Source organism: Aedes albopictus, chromosome 3 (assembly GCF_035046485.1).
Source record: "Aedes albopictus strain Foshan chromosome 3, AalbF5, whole genome shotgun sequence".
Classification (NCBI taxonomy): Eukaryota; Metazoa; Arthropoda; class Insecta; order Diptera; family Culicidae; genus Aedes; species Aedes albopictus.
The window spans coordinates 324,830,504-324,844,529 of record NC_085138.1 but is presented as its reverse complement, the minus strand read 5'-3'; the positions used below and the strand labels follow the sequence as shown (position 1 = coordinate 324,844,529).

General features: G+C 38.2%; 1 protein-coding gene across 1 annotated transcript; it reads left to right on the top strand.

Moving 5' to 3' along the window:
- The first annotated feature begins 10,611 nt into the window (after positions 1-10,611).
- Positions 10,612-11,800, top strand: LOC109426866 (lipase member H-like). The gene is made up of 2 exons (XM_062859405.1): positions 10,612-10,670; positions 10,728-11,800. The coding sequence occupies exons 1-2, from the start codon at positions 10,628-10,630 to the stop codon at positions 11,702-11,704; spliced, it is 1,020 nt and encodes a 339-aa protein (XP_062715389.1). The 5' UTR covers positions 10,612-10,627; the 3' UTR covers positions 11,705-11,800.
- The last annotated feature ends 2,226 nt before the right edge of the window (positions 11,801-14,026 follow it).

Here is a 14,026-nt window from a genome sequence, read left to right as displayed (position 1 = left end):
CCTTGGGCACTTCCTCATGGCATGGTTAACAACATCTGTGCACATCACACATAATGGTTATGGAGACATTAACATTTTTCGCGACTGTCGTACCTGAACCTGACCTCGCTTAATTTTCAGCGTGTTTATGCAAGATTTTTTTTCCTTCACTTGTCTTCAATCTGAAATAACTTTTCACTCGTAGCAAGAAAATCAATAGAGGACTTGTTTATGATCAGACTGCTGTAAAAAAATATGATTATGATCATTGAGAGCGTCACAATAAATTATCCTTTGCGTCCGGATTCTAACTGGACAATGCTTTACAACCGATCTCTTTTCCATGCAAAAAAAAAGCCTTATAAAAGTAGTTACCACCCCTCTAGGGAACAAACGCCACTAATCCATTTCACTCAGAAAATTAAGTTCATTCATCGCTACGAAGAACAAACAAAAACTCATACCATATGCAATCACATCAATAGACAATACAATACTCAACATTGTTCTTCACTTCTCTGCCCGGAACAATAAAGGACATGATCTATTATTCTGCGATCCCCTCATAGAGGTGATGCATTCACAGTAAGAGTATTAAACGCTGGATACCAGCTTTTTACGCTATGATGAGGGGTGATTCAATGTTGACAATTCTTGCCGACAGCCCTTGCAGCATCAGAACTTATCAGAGTAGCCAAGAATTTCAGTTCAGCTCCAGCAAAATGTCAAAATTTTTCACTGTTGATGTTTTGAAGTTTTTTCTTGAGTTTTTTCTGTAAATTGAATATTTGAAAGCTTTTTCTTTAATTTTAGGTACGTGATAGCCGCCATTATTTTTAGTACCGAAACCAATGGAGTAGAACATGTAGAGGACGTCGAGAATCCGAATGATTTTGATCCAATGATCGCATTTTTATAAACCCACAGCAAACCCAACTTGCGCGGGAACAAACAAATTCTGTACACTCGTATAGCTCTGACAGGGTGAATCTTCGAAATCCTCGGTCTATTTTTTTAGTTTCTGGTGTCGTTCTTTGTATTCTTCCGAGCCCGCATTTCAAATGAGATCCTAGCACAATATAATTAAAATGAGTGAAGTCTTACAAAATTGGAACGATTTTCTAGTTCTAAGTAATTGCATAAATTGGATTTGAGTTAAAAATTAAAATTTTCTATCAAATCCATTCCCTTCGCGAAACGCAGCTGATATTAGGTTTCCAAAGTAATACTGTATTTAACGTTTCCCCTATCAACCTTTCCCACAACTTCGCTGTTCCGGAATGAAATAGGCAAATTCAATTAATCGATTCTGGAACTCCACTTTCACTGGCAACCTGACATTGAAAAAAAAGAGTTTCGCATTGCAAGACTTCTGAACAATTGCAACATTTTTTATTCGTTTAAGCGCAGTTTCGAGATCGAAAGGAATCGCTCAAGAAACTTCTTGAGTGATTCCTGGCAGAAACTTTCTTCGGTGACTGCCATTTGAACTGTCATTACTTCACTACTGCGTACTGGGATCGAAGAAAAAACGGTTTCATGAGCGATTCTGGTAAGGAATTTCCCATGCATCAAGATAGGCTGAGAAATTCCTTCTGAACTGCAAACAGTGCTTTAATGTAAAGAACGGAACTGCCGAGTGAGATGATGATTAACACAAAATCATTTGGGTTTCCGACGTCATTTCCTGATTCCTTCATCTACATGTTCTGTTCCATTTAATTTGGTATTACTCATGGTGGCGGCAATCACGAACCTAAAATTGAAGAAAAAGCTTTTATTTCATTTAAACAGAAAAACTCAAGCTAACACTTGCAAACAACAACGGTGAAAATTTTTGACGTTTTGCCGGAGATGAACTGAAATTTTTGGCTACTCTGATGAGCTCTGATGCTGCAAGGGCTGTCGGCAAGAATTGTCAAAATTGAATCACCCCTCATCATAGCGTAAAAAGCTGGATAATGACATTTATGGACAACATCCCACCAGCATTTAGGGCGGAAGCACGAGATGATTTTCTGATGGAATTCTTAAAACAACCCTGGCGATACTTTAGCAGAATTTTCTGCATAATTTGATGAAAATTTTGTTTATCAAGTTCTGAAAGAATTTAACCAGAAAAACAACAAGAAATTACACTTTATTTTTATAAAAGTTTAGCTTGGCAGTTCCAGCAGATAATCCTTCGAGTAGTTCCTAATCAAACTTTCTTAAATATTGTCAGAAATTAAACAAATTGCAGCTAACGCTTTTGAACAAATCCTCCAAGAAACCATCACGCATAGCTTCAACTAATGCGCACGAGACCTTCGTTGGTTTCGCAAATGAATCGCTCAAATATGTATTTTTCAAGAATTTCTTCTCTTAGCGATTTCTCCTTTTATAGAAATTGCTAGCAAAAATATTCGATATGTTTATTTATATATACATATTAGGCCGTTACAAATATTTATTTCACTTTTTGTCCTACCACTCTTTGGTTGGTCGAGGGAAGGATAAAAATAATAAAGTATTTAATTTGAAAAATATTAAAAACTCCTCTAATTTGTTAAAGAATTTTGGCGAAGACCCGATGTTTTGATAATTTTTTTTTTATCTGCCCCCCAAGCTTGCTATTTGATGAAAACATTCGCGAAATGATGCGATTTGCTTTCGACAACGAATACGTTTTCACCCAACCTCGCTTTATTCAATCAACCTACCATACGAGTAGCACACGAACGGACTCAACACTGCTCAGCATAGTTGACTCTTCCTTTTCGCCGTTGAGCCGTTGCGTTCTAGCCAAGCATCTCTTTTCATCGCTTTCGATGCTTTTCGACAGCTTATCGCGAAGCATCGTTGGCTGGAAACTTTATTAGTATGGTATCGGTACATGCGAATGTTGCTTCTGTGTGCGTGTCGAGCGTTCGTGCCGTAGCTTCGCAAACCAACCTATTCGGTATGGTTCGGCTGTTCGGGCGAGCGTGTGGTGGCACAGTCAGATGTGTGCAAAATCGTTTGTGATTTACATCATGTTCGTTTTGCCACCTCTTTGCTGCTGGTCATAGCTGATCAGCGCACAGTTCAATCGCACGCGATAAATATACAGTTGATGAGTTGTGATGAGCACTAGTGAGGTGATAATTTGCATCATTGCTGCCCCCTCAAAATGCAAAATATAGCCAAAAATTTTTGGAGGGGGGGGGAGACAAAAAGTGAAAATAATATTTATATCAGCCTTAATAGAGAAAAATGTTTTAAATCAATAGTTTTGGTTGTCTATAGTTTCACTCGTGAAAGAAGTAATTGACAATTCAGAATATACTAATAAGTTGGTAACCATGTTCTAAAACTATTGCATAATGTCCATCGAAAATAGTCTCTCTCGAGTTCTTTAAAATATGTGAAGCTCAGAAGCAACTATGGGAAAACGAGAGTTGACAATTCTTTTAAACATTGTTTAGAATAATGTATGAGTTGTTCTAAAAGCGTTTCAGAAATAGTCAGAAAAATATTGAAAACTTCTTGCAGAAGTCATCTAGTTAATTTCGCTAGAAATACTAACATCAAATTCGCCAGGAGTTAAAATTGATCAATCATATTCTGCGGGAGTTGCAGGAACTACGATTAAAATATATCTTTAACTTCCTTCAGGTATTTTACAACATCTACAGGAAATTGCGAATTTGTCAGGCAAACCTCAATAAATTCTGCTTTACAGTAAGCTCATTTTCATGGAATTAAAGAAAAATCTATATATATAAAAATGAGTTTAAAGTTCCTTTGAGGCAACAAAACTTAAGAACGGGTGGACCGATCAGCATGAGTCTTGCATGGTTCGATTTGTATTCATGGTGGCTGTGTTTATAAGTACTAAAAATTATGAAAATCCACTGAAAAAGTACGAAAATTGATAAAGTACTGATTTTTCATGAGCTGGGGAGGAAATCAACAAAATCGAAACGAAACCAATCTAGAGTGCGGTGCTATTTTGAGCTCAACAGTTGTCGAACCACCACAAAACGGCAAGACAAAGTTTGCCGGGATAGCTAGTAGCTTATACAATTTACACACTTAAATTAAATCGCCGACCTCAGCAAACGGATTGCCGAGACCAGCCGAGAATCTGGTAATAATTTTCACTGAATCTCGGTAAAAGTTTTACCGAGATGTCGTTAAAACTTTGCCGAGATCTCGATAATCCAAAATTTTACCGAGATCTCGGCAAAGTTCACCGAGACTCGGTAATGGTTTACCAAAATCTCGGTAAAATTTTTACCGAGAATCAGTAAATATTTTACCGAGATATCAGCTGTTGGATTCTCGGTAAACCGTGTAGGTCACTAAGCCAATATTTAACGCTGTAATTGATTGAATTCCCTGATTGTCACCAGAATTCCCTGAGAATTCCAGGATTTTTCCAGGTCGAGTAAAATTCCCTGATAATTCCAGGTTTTCCAGGTTTTTCCAGGCAGTAGACACCCTGCGAATGGGTCCGTCCATAAACTACGTAGATTCTTAGGGGAAAAGGAGGTCGAAAAATGTGTATGGACACCAGGCCTGCTACGAGGGATCTGAAATGGCAAAGGCCTGAAGCCTGAGATGGCACATTTGCCACCCCTAATTCTGTTATTCTGTTGTTTCAAACAATCGCCGCACTTTGTTGACTCAGATAACCTCATGATTTCCTACTTTTGAAAATATGAGATATACATGGCTATTGTGTTTGCCGGTTATCATAAAACTGAATTCCCAAAATTCCTCAGAAATTACTGAACCATTAGATTTAGTTGTTTTCTTTGTTATTTCCAGAAAAAAGAAAAAAAATGCATTAATACTTCAAATACCAATAAAAAAACCAAGCCAGTTGCATTTCTTACAACGATAACAACGGTTACAATGTTAACATTAGTAGGTGAAAATTTTTGACAATTTGAGAGCAATGAACTGAAATTTTCAGCTACTGTGATGCTGCAAGGGCTGTCGGCAGTATCCGTCAAAAATGGATCACCCCTCATCGTAGCGTAAAAAGCTGGATAGGTACATTTTTTAGTTCAACAGGTTATGCTAGTCCATTACGATAGGCTCATAATAGATGAACTGACAACACTGTCACATTTTTTAATCCTTATTGTACTTGATATTGTTCAAATCAACACAAAACGTATATATATGGCATCGAATAATGTTTTTTTTCTGCGAAATTTATAAACTGCACCTGATTTTATATGATACTAAAAAATGATTTTATAAACTGCACCTGATTTTATATGATATAAAAAATGAATATTTTTTCTTAAAAACGCTATACATATCTCAGGAACAACGCAAATTACCTTAGGAAGTTAAGCTTTTTCGATCGAAAAACGTCTGATAAACACGATGGAATCAAAATTTTTAAAATCAAAATATACGTATTTTGAGAAAAATCGATTTTTAGTTAAATAATATTTTTTCTGGATTCCCTGAACGATTTCCTACAAAAAAGCCGAAGGTCGAAAATGTGTATGTGCAATCATTTCAATGGTAAAAATAAAAGAAAGAGAGGATAATTTTCATATCGGCCAAAACGAGGGGTGCTGCCACGGGCCGAGGGGTGATCCGATCGGCACCAAAATTTGGATTTTTTCTTTTCCCATCTAAACAAATGTTTCAGCCAAATTTGGTTCAAATCCGTGATGGTCGATTGCATGTTTTCACTTTTTCTCGGTCACTTCATATGGAATGACCCGTATTCTAGTTCCACTATGTTGAGCTGGTTGCCTTTTGCGCTGCTGTCACTTTTCTACCCTATCCATGGTAGAATGATGAGCACGAGGATGTTGATGTGTCTCTTGTTCCCTTTCCAGTCTGATTAGGGGTCCATTATGAGTTGCCGTTTAGCCGATATCCAAGTTTCCGAATCCGTTAGAGCATATGCTCAGAAGAGGGTCAGGTGTCAGCCGCTCTCGGTGAGAAGAGCAACTGACGAAAAATTGCAAGTGCCGGGGCTGGGATTGAACCCATGAACATCTGCTTATGAAGTGAACGTGCACAAAACACATACTTATCATATAATCATATAAGAGTAACTCTCGCTGAGGCCGGCCCACCATTTACACCTTGTCTTCAAAATCGTTTAAGGTGGTGATTTTCTGAAAGTTCTCCCCAAAAAAGTAATGAAAATGCATTTGGTTACTCAAATTGATGGACCCCCCGTTAGTTAGAGCCACAACAATATCTACAGACCCCTCGATTTTGGTCAAATGGTGTAAACGAGTATAAACCATTATAACTCGAAAGTTTCTCCAGAATCCAGCAAGGATGGGAACACTCACTTGCAGAGAGTTACACTCACTTGATGTTTTCTCAGCTCAGAAGCGTGCAATCAAGAAATGGTGTATGGACGACTTCTGTCTTGTGGTTTTGACTAAAAGTTTGCCGAATAGAGTAGGGGTCGCACATGCATATCGAAGTCGTGAAGGAGCTGCGAAGTCAACTCTCCACGAGATGAATGTAAATTACACTCACCTCGCGGAGAGTCGCTTTCACAGCTCTGTCACGACTTTGATATGCGTATGCGACCCCTACTCTATTCGGCAAACTTTTAGTCAAAATTACAAGACAGAAGTCGTCCATACACCATTTCTTGATTGCACGCTTCTGAGCTGAGAAAACATCAAGTGAGTGTAACTCTCTGCAAGTGAGTGTTCCCATCCCTGGAATCCAGAATCTAAGATGGCGGCAAAAATCAATATGGCCGACCCAACTTTTTATAATTGTAAAAAGAAGCTCTATATTTCCTCTTTTCAAGAACATTTCATTTTGAGGTGACTTCTGGAGAAACTTTCGAGTTATAACGGTTCAAATGAGCCACCATTTGATCAAAATGGAGGGATCTGCAAAAAATGTTGTGGCTCTAGCTAACGGGGGGGTCCATCAATTTGAGTAACCAAATGCATTTTCCTTACTTTTTTGGGGAGAGCTTTCAGAAAATCGCCACCTTAAACGTTTTTGAAGACAAGGTGTAAATATTGGGCCGGTCTCAGCGAGAATTACTCATAATCATACAGTGGTACAAATTCGTTTAAATGTACACACTCACAAAATCATTCTCTTTATGTTGTAGCATATTAATATTTATGATAATAATGTTGTAAGTATTACTAGTAATAGTACTAGTAGAAATACATACAGATAATCTTCGATTGCTTCGATATAACGTACAGCATTGAAAAATTTTATTTTTCCTAAAAGTAGCTCTTAGATAAACTACGAAATCACTAAAATCAATGTTTTGTTGCAACATTAGCCTTGTTACTCAGAATTAGCGCAATTTGGGGAAAAATTAGAGAATGTTATCGAAGCAAAATGTAAGCACAAAAAACGAAATTACTTTTTCGTGGAAACTCGTGTTTTTCATTATTGGTTTTGTGAAATTCACAGAAATCATTGTTTGGGGTTAATTTCTCGTCGAATACATCAAAAATAGCATATTTTTTTTTTAATTTTTCTCTACTTCGATATAATGTACACTTCGATATGGGGTATCGCGCCACTTGGGCGGTGGCTTCTATATTCGTCTGTTTTCCACTATAACTCAGTCAAATTTGAACCAGTTGGCTTGAAATGTTGTACGCGGGTAGATACTATACCTATCTCACCGCATTCCAAAAATTGTGACAATTGGTTCAAGTTTGACTGAGTTATAGCGGAACACAGACGAAAATAGAAGCCACCGTCCAAGTGGCGCGATTCCCTAACGTACAAAGAGAATCGAAGAGTAACTGAATAGTTATTTATGTAACGAGGCTTGCCGAGTAGTTGGATAAATACGAAGAGCGCTGAAAAAATCGAGTTTTACAACGAGTTCCATACAAAATTGTATGCAATGATTTTTTCATAATGCAACCCATTTGAGTTGCATAATGTTCATAATGCAACTCAAATGAGTTGCATTATGAACAATATACAACTATTTTTCATTATGCAACTCATTTCAGTTGCAATATGAACCAGTTCAGAAAAATTGGCCATTATGATACCAAAATGAGTTATATAAAATGTAAATTATACTACTGAATTGCATTAAGTATATTACGTCAGTGTCTATTGAAATATATACCAGTAAAACACAGTTGTCCTTCAAGTTAAACGTACCGTTCAAAAATCAGGTGCGTTTACGAATTTATGCAATTCAGTATCATAATTTATTTTTTTTTATCAAACTCATTTTGGTATCATAATGGCCATTTGTTCCGAACTGGTTCGGCAAGCCTCGTTGGATAAATGTACGACTCGTGCGGAAAAAATCTAGTTTTTGCAGCTCGTTACATAAATAACTATTGTACCACTGTATATCATATACGATATTATTGGTAAGTAGTATTGTACTTTTTACGAATAATCAGACTTTGGCGATGAAATTGAACTCGCCCTAATATGGTACTAACCTAACATTAATGATACATTTTCGCCTTCTTTCCCCGATTCAGGCAAAACCAGCTGATTTTGTTATGAAAACATAAACAACTGGTAGTCGAGAACAATAAGGATGAACGTAAACATCGGTGAACCAGCTGGTTCTGTTGTGTAAACATGACCAGCTGGTGGACCGAGAACAAAAGGCCTTAATGGTAAACATTGAGAAGGCCGGCGAAAACTGTCACATTATCGGGCGAGTTGCAAAAACCCTGCGACTGAGATTGACAGCGAAATCGAAAGCGAAATATGAGCACGACGAAATTTATCGCATAAAAGTCTAAGTCGAAAAAAAAATCGCAATATCAACCTTGACCAGAACTTTATTAACTTGCTTTTTTGTCAATGCGGAACAAATTCGATACCAATACCGTCAATTTTCATACACTTGTAGTTTGAAGGAAAATTGACGAACTCCAGATAATTTTTCATCATTTGAGTATAGTACGCAGTGCATTAATGGTAATTACCAAAGTTCACATTCCAGTGATCAAAAAGCTTCTTCATGCAAAGAAGCAAAAGTTATTGAACAATGAACGTGGAAGTACACTCCCGTTCAAAAGTTTGGGGTCACCCCCTCAAAAACATGTCATTTTTTTAGGCCCATATCTCCGCCAATTTGCGTCCGATTTCAAAACTCTAGGTTTCATTCAAAAGATAATTAGTCAAAGAAACTTTAAACATGATTTAAAAGAAACTTTTTCAAAAAATTTTGTATGTAAACTTAACCCAAAGTTGCCAAATTTTCTAAAAAATGAATATAAACTTACGGCAATGTCGCTGAAAGTTGGGTCGACCAAATTTTAAGATGAGAGCGGTAATATGACCCATTTTCTATTAGCTTTCAACTGCTTTTTACAGAACTTAGCTAAAAAATCTAGAAAAAAATTTATTGAGTAAATTAATCCTTGATGTCATCGACCAAAAGTTTGGGGTCACCCCTCAATATGATGTATCGGCCAAAAGTTTGGGGTCACTTTCGTAAAACATGGAAAAGTGATTTGGTGATATCTTCGTCATCTATAGTTCAATTTTAATTATTTTTTGATCATTTCAAAGATAATTAACTAAATTTACGTTTGATGTCTTTAACTTAACGTATTTAACAATTTTTGTATATAAAAATGTTATGTAAACTTAGCACATTTTACCACGCTTCAAAAAATGAGGCAACTTTACGTTAAGTTTTAGTATGTAAATTTCAACAAATATGTGTGGTCCAATGTCTATGCAGTAAGTATCATTCATTTTGTTTCAAATAAGCCAAGAAGAATTAAAATTGAATGAAAGATGACAAAGATATCAACAAATCACTTTTCAATGTTTTACGATAGTGACCCCAATCTTTTGGCCGATACATCTTTTTGAGGGGTAACCCCAAACTTTTGAACGGGAGTGTATGCATTTTTGACCCATTCTCATCCCCAACGACGGTATATAAGTAATGTACATCGCGCATAGCGCATCAGTTTTATTTCCGGGGCGCCAAAAATGATGAAATTTTTGTTTTCGAATAATTTTTGGATGAAGATTCATGCGTTAAGCTAAGTTTCCTGTTCTCAAGTAGAGCACTCAAGTAAAATTACACCTTTTCCGCAAGTGTGATCTAGTATGGGAAGATTCCTCACGGAATAATAACACAAACTATTTTTCCGTGAGGAAAAGGGACAGTTCCTTTTGATTTGCACGAAAGGTGTTACGAGCTTTACACTTTTTATCTTACTTACCATCTGCGAACTGCTCCAGTAATTTTGAAGTGGATTCATTACTTGACCATTACTTTCCCTTTCTTTTTGCACAGTACGTACGACGTGGAAACTAGCCTTTAATCTGAATACCCTTGAAGAGCCCAAATCTCTATTCCGGGGCTGGGACACGTTGATTATGGTCAAGTTGAAGAATTGACCTTTCACTTGCGATTAGAAGCATAAAGGTTGACAAGTTGAGAAGAAATTGCCAAGAAATGAACCAATCTAAATTTCTAGACTGGTTTGATCCGATCATCAGCTTAAGAGCAAAAACGTTCAGAGAAAGCTGCATATCATGTCAACGATTTCAATTACAATCATCAAAACATCCTATATACGTCATATCGCAAATGGGATTACCAAACCGATTTATAATGGCTGATAGTACAAAGTTAAATGGCTATAAAAGCTCACTTGAAATCGTCGTCTTATTTTAGTAACTCACTGGAATCTGAAAAATGTTCGCACGGTCTCTAACTCTGCTGGGGGTTCTAGCAGTCGGTATGTAACTGTGTTTATTCGACATTCCGACACTGAAATTAAAACATATTTTTACAGCCTATTCGGTGCCCCTGGATCAGGCCAACTGGCAGCTGGTCCCAAATGCCGAAGGTCGCCTACACTTGGTGAACATCAATCCTTACAACCTACCCGAGGCGAGTGCAGTCGACCCGGAGGTTCTCTTCAATCCGGAAAGCGACATCGAGTTCCGATTGTTCACAAGGAGCAACCCAACAGCGCCACAGATTCTGCAAATCAACAATGCTGGCTCGATAACTGGCTCCAACTTCAACCCAGCTCACCCTACTCGGTTCACGATTCACGGTTGGAACGGTAACGGCAACGATGGTTTGAACACTGGAACTCGCAATGAACTGTTGGCTCTGGGCGATTTCAACGTGATTGCTGTCGACTGGAGCGTTGCCGCGGTAAATCCCAATTACGTTGCGTCTCGTAACGCCGTAGGGCCGGCAGGTTTCGGAGTGGGTCGGTTGATCGATAGACTGGTGGAGCTGAGGGGAGCCAATGTGAATACTATTAGCGTGATTGGTTTCAGTTTGGGAGCTCACGTTGCCGGAAATGCTGGAAAACACTTCAATGGTCGCTTGAATTCCATCATTGCTCTGGATCCGGCCGGACCGTTGTTCTCTGCTGGACAGAGTGATGCTGTATCGCCGCAGGACGGGCTCTACGTGGAAACCATCATGACTAACGCAGGATTGCTGGGCACCAATGAGGCTTTGGGGCAGGCCAACTTCTACCCCAACGGAGGACGGACCCAACCAGGCTGTGGAGTTGACATCGCAGGCGGTTGCGCTCACGGACGAGCTCCTTCATTCTACATTGAATCGATACGTTCGTCGGTTCCATTCCGGTCAACGCGATGCGCTAACCTTGATGAAGTTCTCGGTGGATCTTGCACTCCCAGTGGACCCGATGCCAATATGGGTGGAGAGCCGTCGAACTTTGGTAGAGGTGTCCATGGCATCTACTTCCTGACAACTAATGCCGCCTCACCGTTCGCTCAAGGATAAGCAAAGAAGACCTAATAAGACTAATTATGTTCTGTGATTTTTAAACAAATAATGGATATTAAAGAGAATATATGAAAAGGAATAACTTTTACAACAGCTCTGGATGGTATACTTCATCTTGGAATTTTATCTTCACTGATACAGACCATCATTCTTATCACAAATACAATCAATTTTATAGATTGAAACTGAATGCTTTCATTGTTAATATTGTCATATTTTCACAGTGGCGTAGCAAGGGGGTGCGGTCCAAAAACGAAATGGGACACACAGATGGCTAGTTTGCAGTCTAATTATTTACAATTGTAAATGCACACACTTTATTCCAGTAGCTTAGTCAACCCTCAAAGTATTTATTATGATAGCTCTTTTAACCTACATGAGCCCCACAATAACAAAAAAAAAAACAGATTAATCCACCTAGTGGTGATAGTGCCTTTCTCGTCGAATATGTACTCATGATCTTTCCGTTGACGCATTCAATCTTGTCTTAGAGTCAGTGATCAGCCCCAAATGTCTGAACTTTGGTAACGGACGAGAAGGAGGAAATTTTCATAACAGCGAAATGGGACTATACCACCTACGAATTTTTATCCTGAGAATACTTTATTTAGAAAATCAAGAATTTCATCAAGGTCATCATCGAATTGGGGCACTTATTCCGACGTTATGTTCAATGCATAGGCAGAGCTGAAAGTATCAGCCCTTTCAGTTGACAGCTTGACCACCTTCACTGAAGGCTGATCCATAACAAGATTACAATTACAAGCCAGGGTTAAACTTTTTTCACAAATCACTGTAACAAAGTTTTTTCTGCACACTTCAGGCTATATTTTATTATCATTGATTACGAGATTCATGCAAAATTTGTAATGTAGTAATTTGAATTGTCAATGTTATATCCCATTCAAATATTAACCACATTACAGAGCTCGCCCCTTCAGTAGCATCTAAATTTAGCGCAGTAATCAGACGCAAATAGGGATTTAAAAAAAAGTTCGATGCTGATGCGCTTAAGTCTTAATTTTTCCATACAACGTTTATCCATCCTACTGTACACATATCTATCGATTGCATTGATTTAGTTCACTTTTGTAATTCCGCTGAAGCACCCAACGCTGCATCTGCAACACCACCCCGGTAGCCTCTTATGTAGTCTGAGCCTATTTTCTTGCTTACCGTTCATTAGCTTATCGAAATGATGTGTTCCATGCTTGAGTTTGGTATACTCTATAGTTGGTCACTTTTGACGAAACCCCGGAGATGATTCCGGAACACTACCGGCATATATAAATGTGGTCTGAGCTTATGTGAATGCTAACTGTTAATCAGGTTACTCGAAACTAAAAACACTACCGGTAGCAGTTTCTGCGGACTGTGCCTAATTTCTTATTACCCATGGAGGTTACTGACAAAAAAAAAGATTTGATGTACCGCTCACTTTATATATGTCCACTTCTGGTGGGCACCCTAAACCGGTTCCGGAACATTAACATGGTTTATTTTTACATTTGGCCAATTCCGGCGGGACATCCTAAACCGGTTGTGGAACACTACCGGTGGTCTCTAACGTAATCTGAGGCGACTTTCTTGAAAAGCGTTCATCAGGTTATGGGGTTCGGTTCCCTTCTAAATTTGACCACGTCCGGACGGACAGTCGGAACCGATTCCGGGACACTACTAGTTTTCCCAAATATGATCTGAGATATTTTTTTTGTCAACCGTTAATCAGGATGCCTAAAAAACCATTTGATGTGTCGCGAAAAGTGGTTCAGTTCTAGCGTAACATGTAATAAGGGCCTAAGTCGAAAATGTAAACAAACGAAATTTTCTGTTATTCCTATCATGTGTTACGTAATCTATCAATACACTTCCTCACCCACGCCAAAACCCATTTTAACATGACTTTTCTGATGAGGGTCTAAGTAAATTCATAGTTCCGTTTGGGCCTAAGTCGACGTAACAGGGCCCAAGTTGGACTAGATCTCAAATTTACTTAGGCTCTTTTGCATGTTACATGGATTTTCTAGGGTTTTGATTTGAATCTGATTCTTTTTTGTATAATCACGTAAAATATAAGAAAACTTATGCAAAATAATTTATTTTTGCTCAAAATTAGCTCTATTCAAAAGGGTCTAATGTTGCTTAATGTCAAAGGGCCAAAGTACTGGGACCCAAGTCGATGATAATTTGCAAAAAGGCCAATGACCGTTACTGTTCGACAACTCAATTTATATACTAATTTCATGTAGTATACTATTTTTACGCTAGACAGCATGTAAGGAGCAGTCATGCGCGTTATTTGTTGCATAAGTGATACTA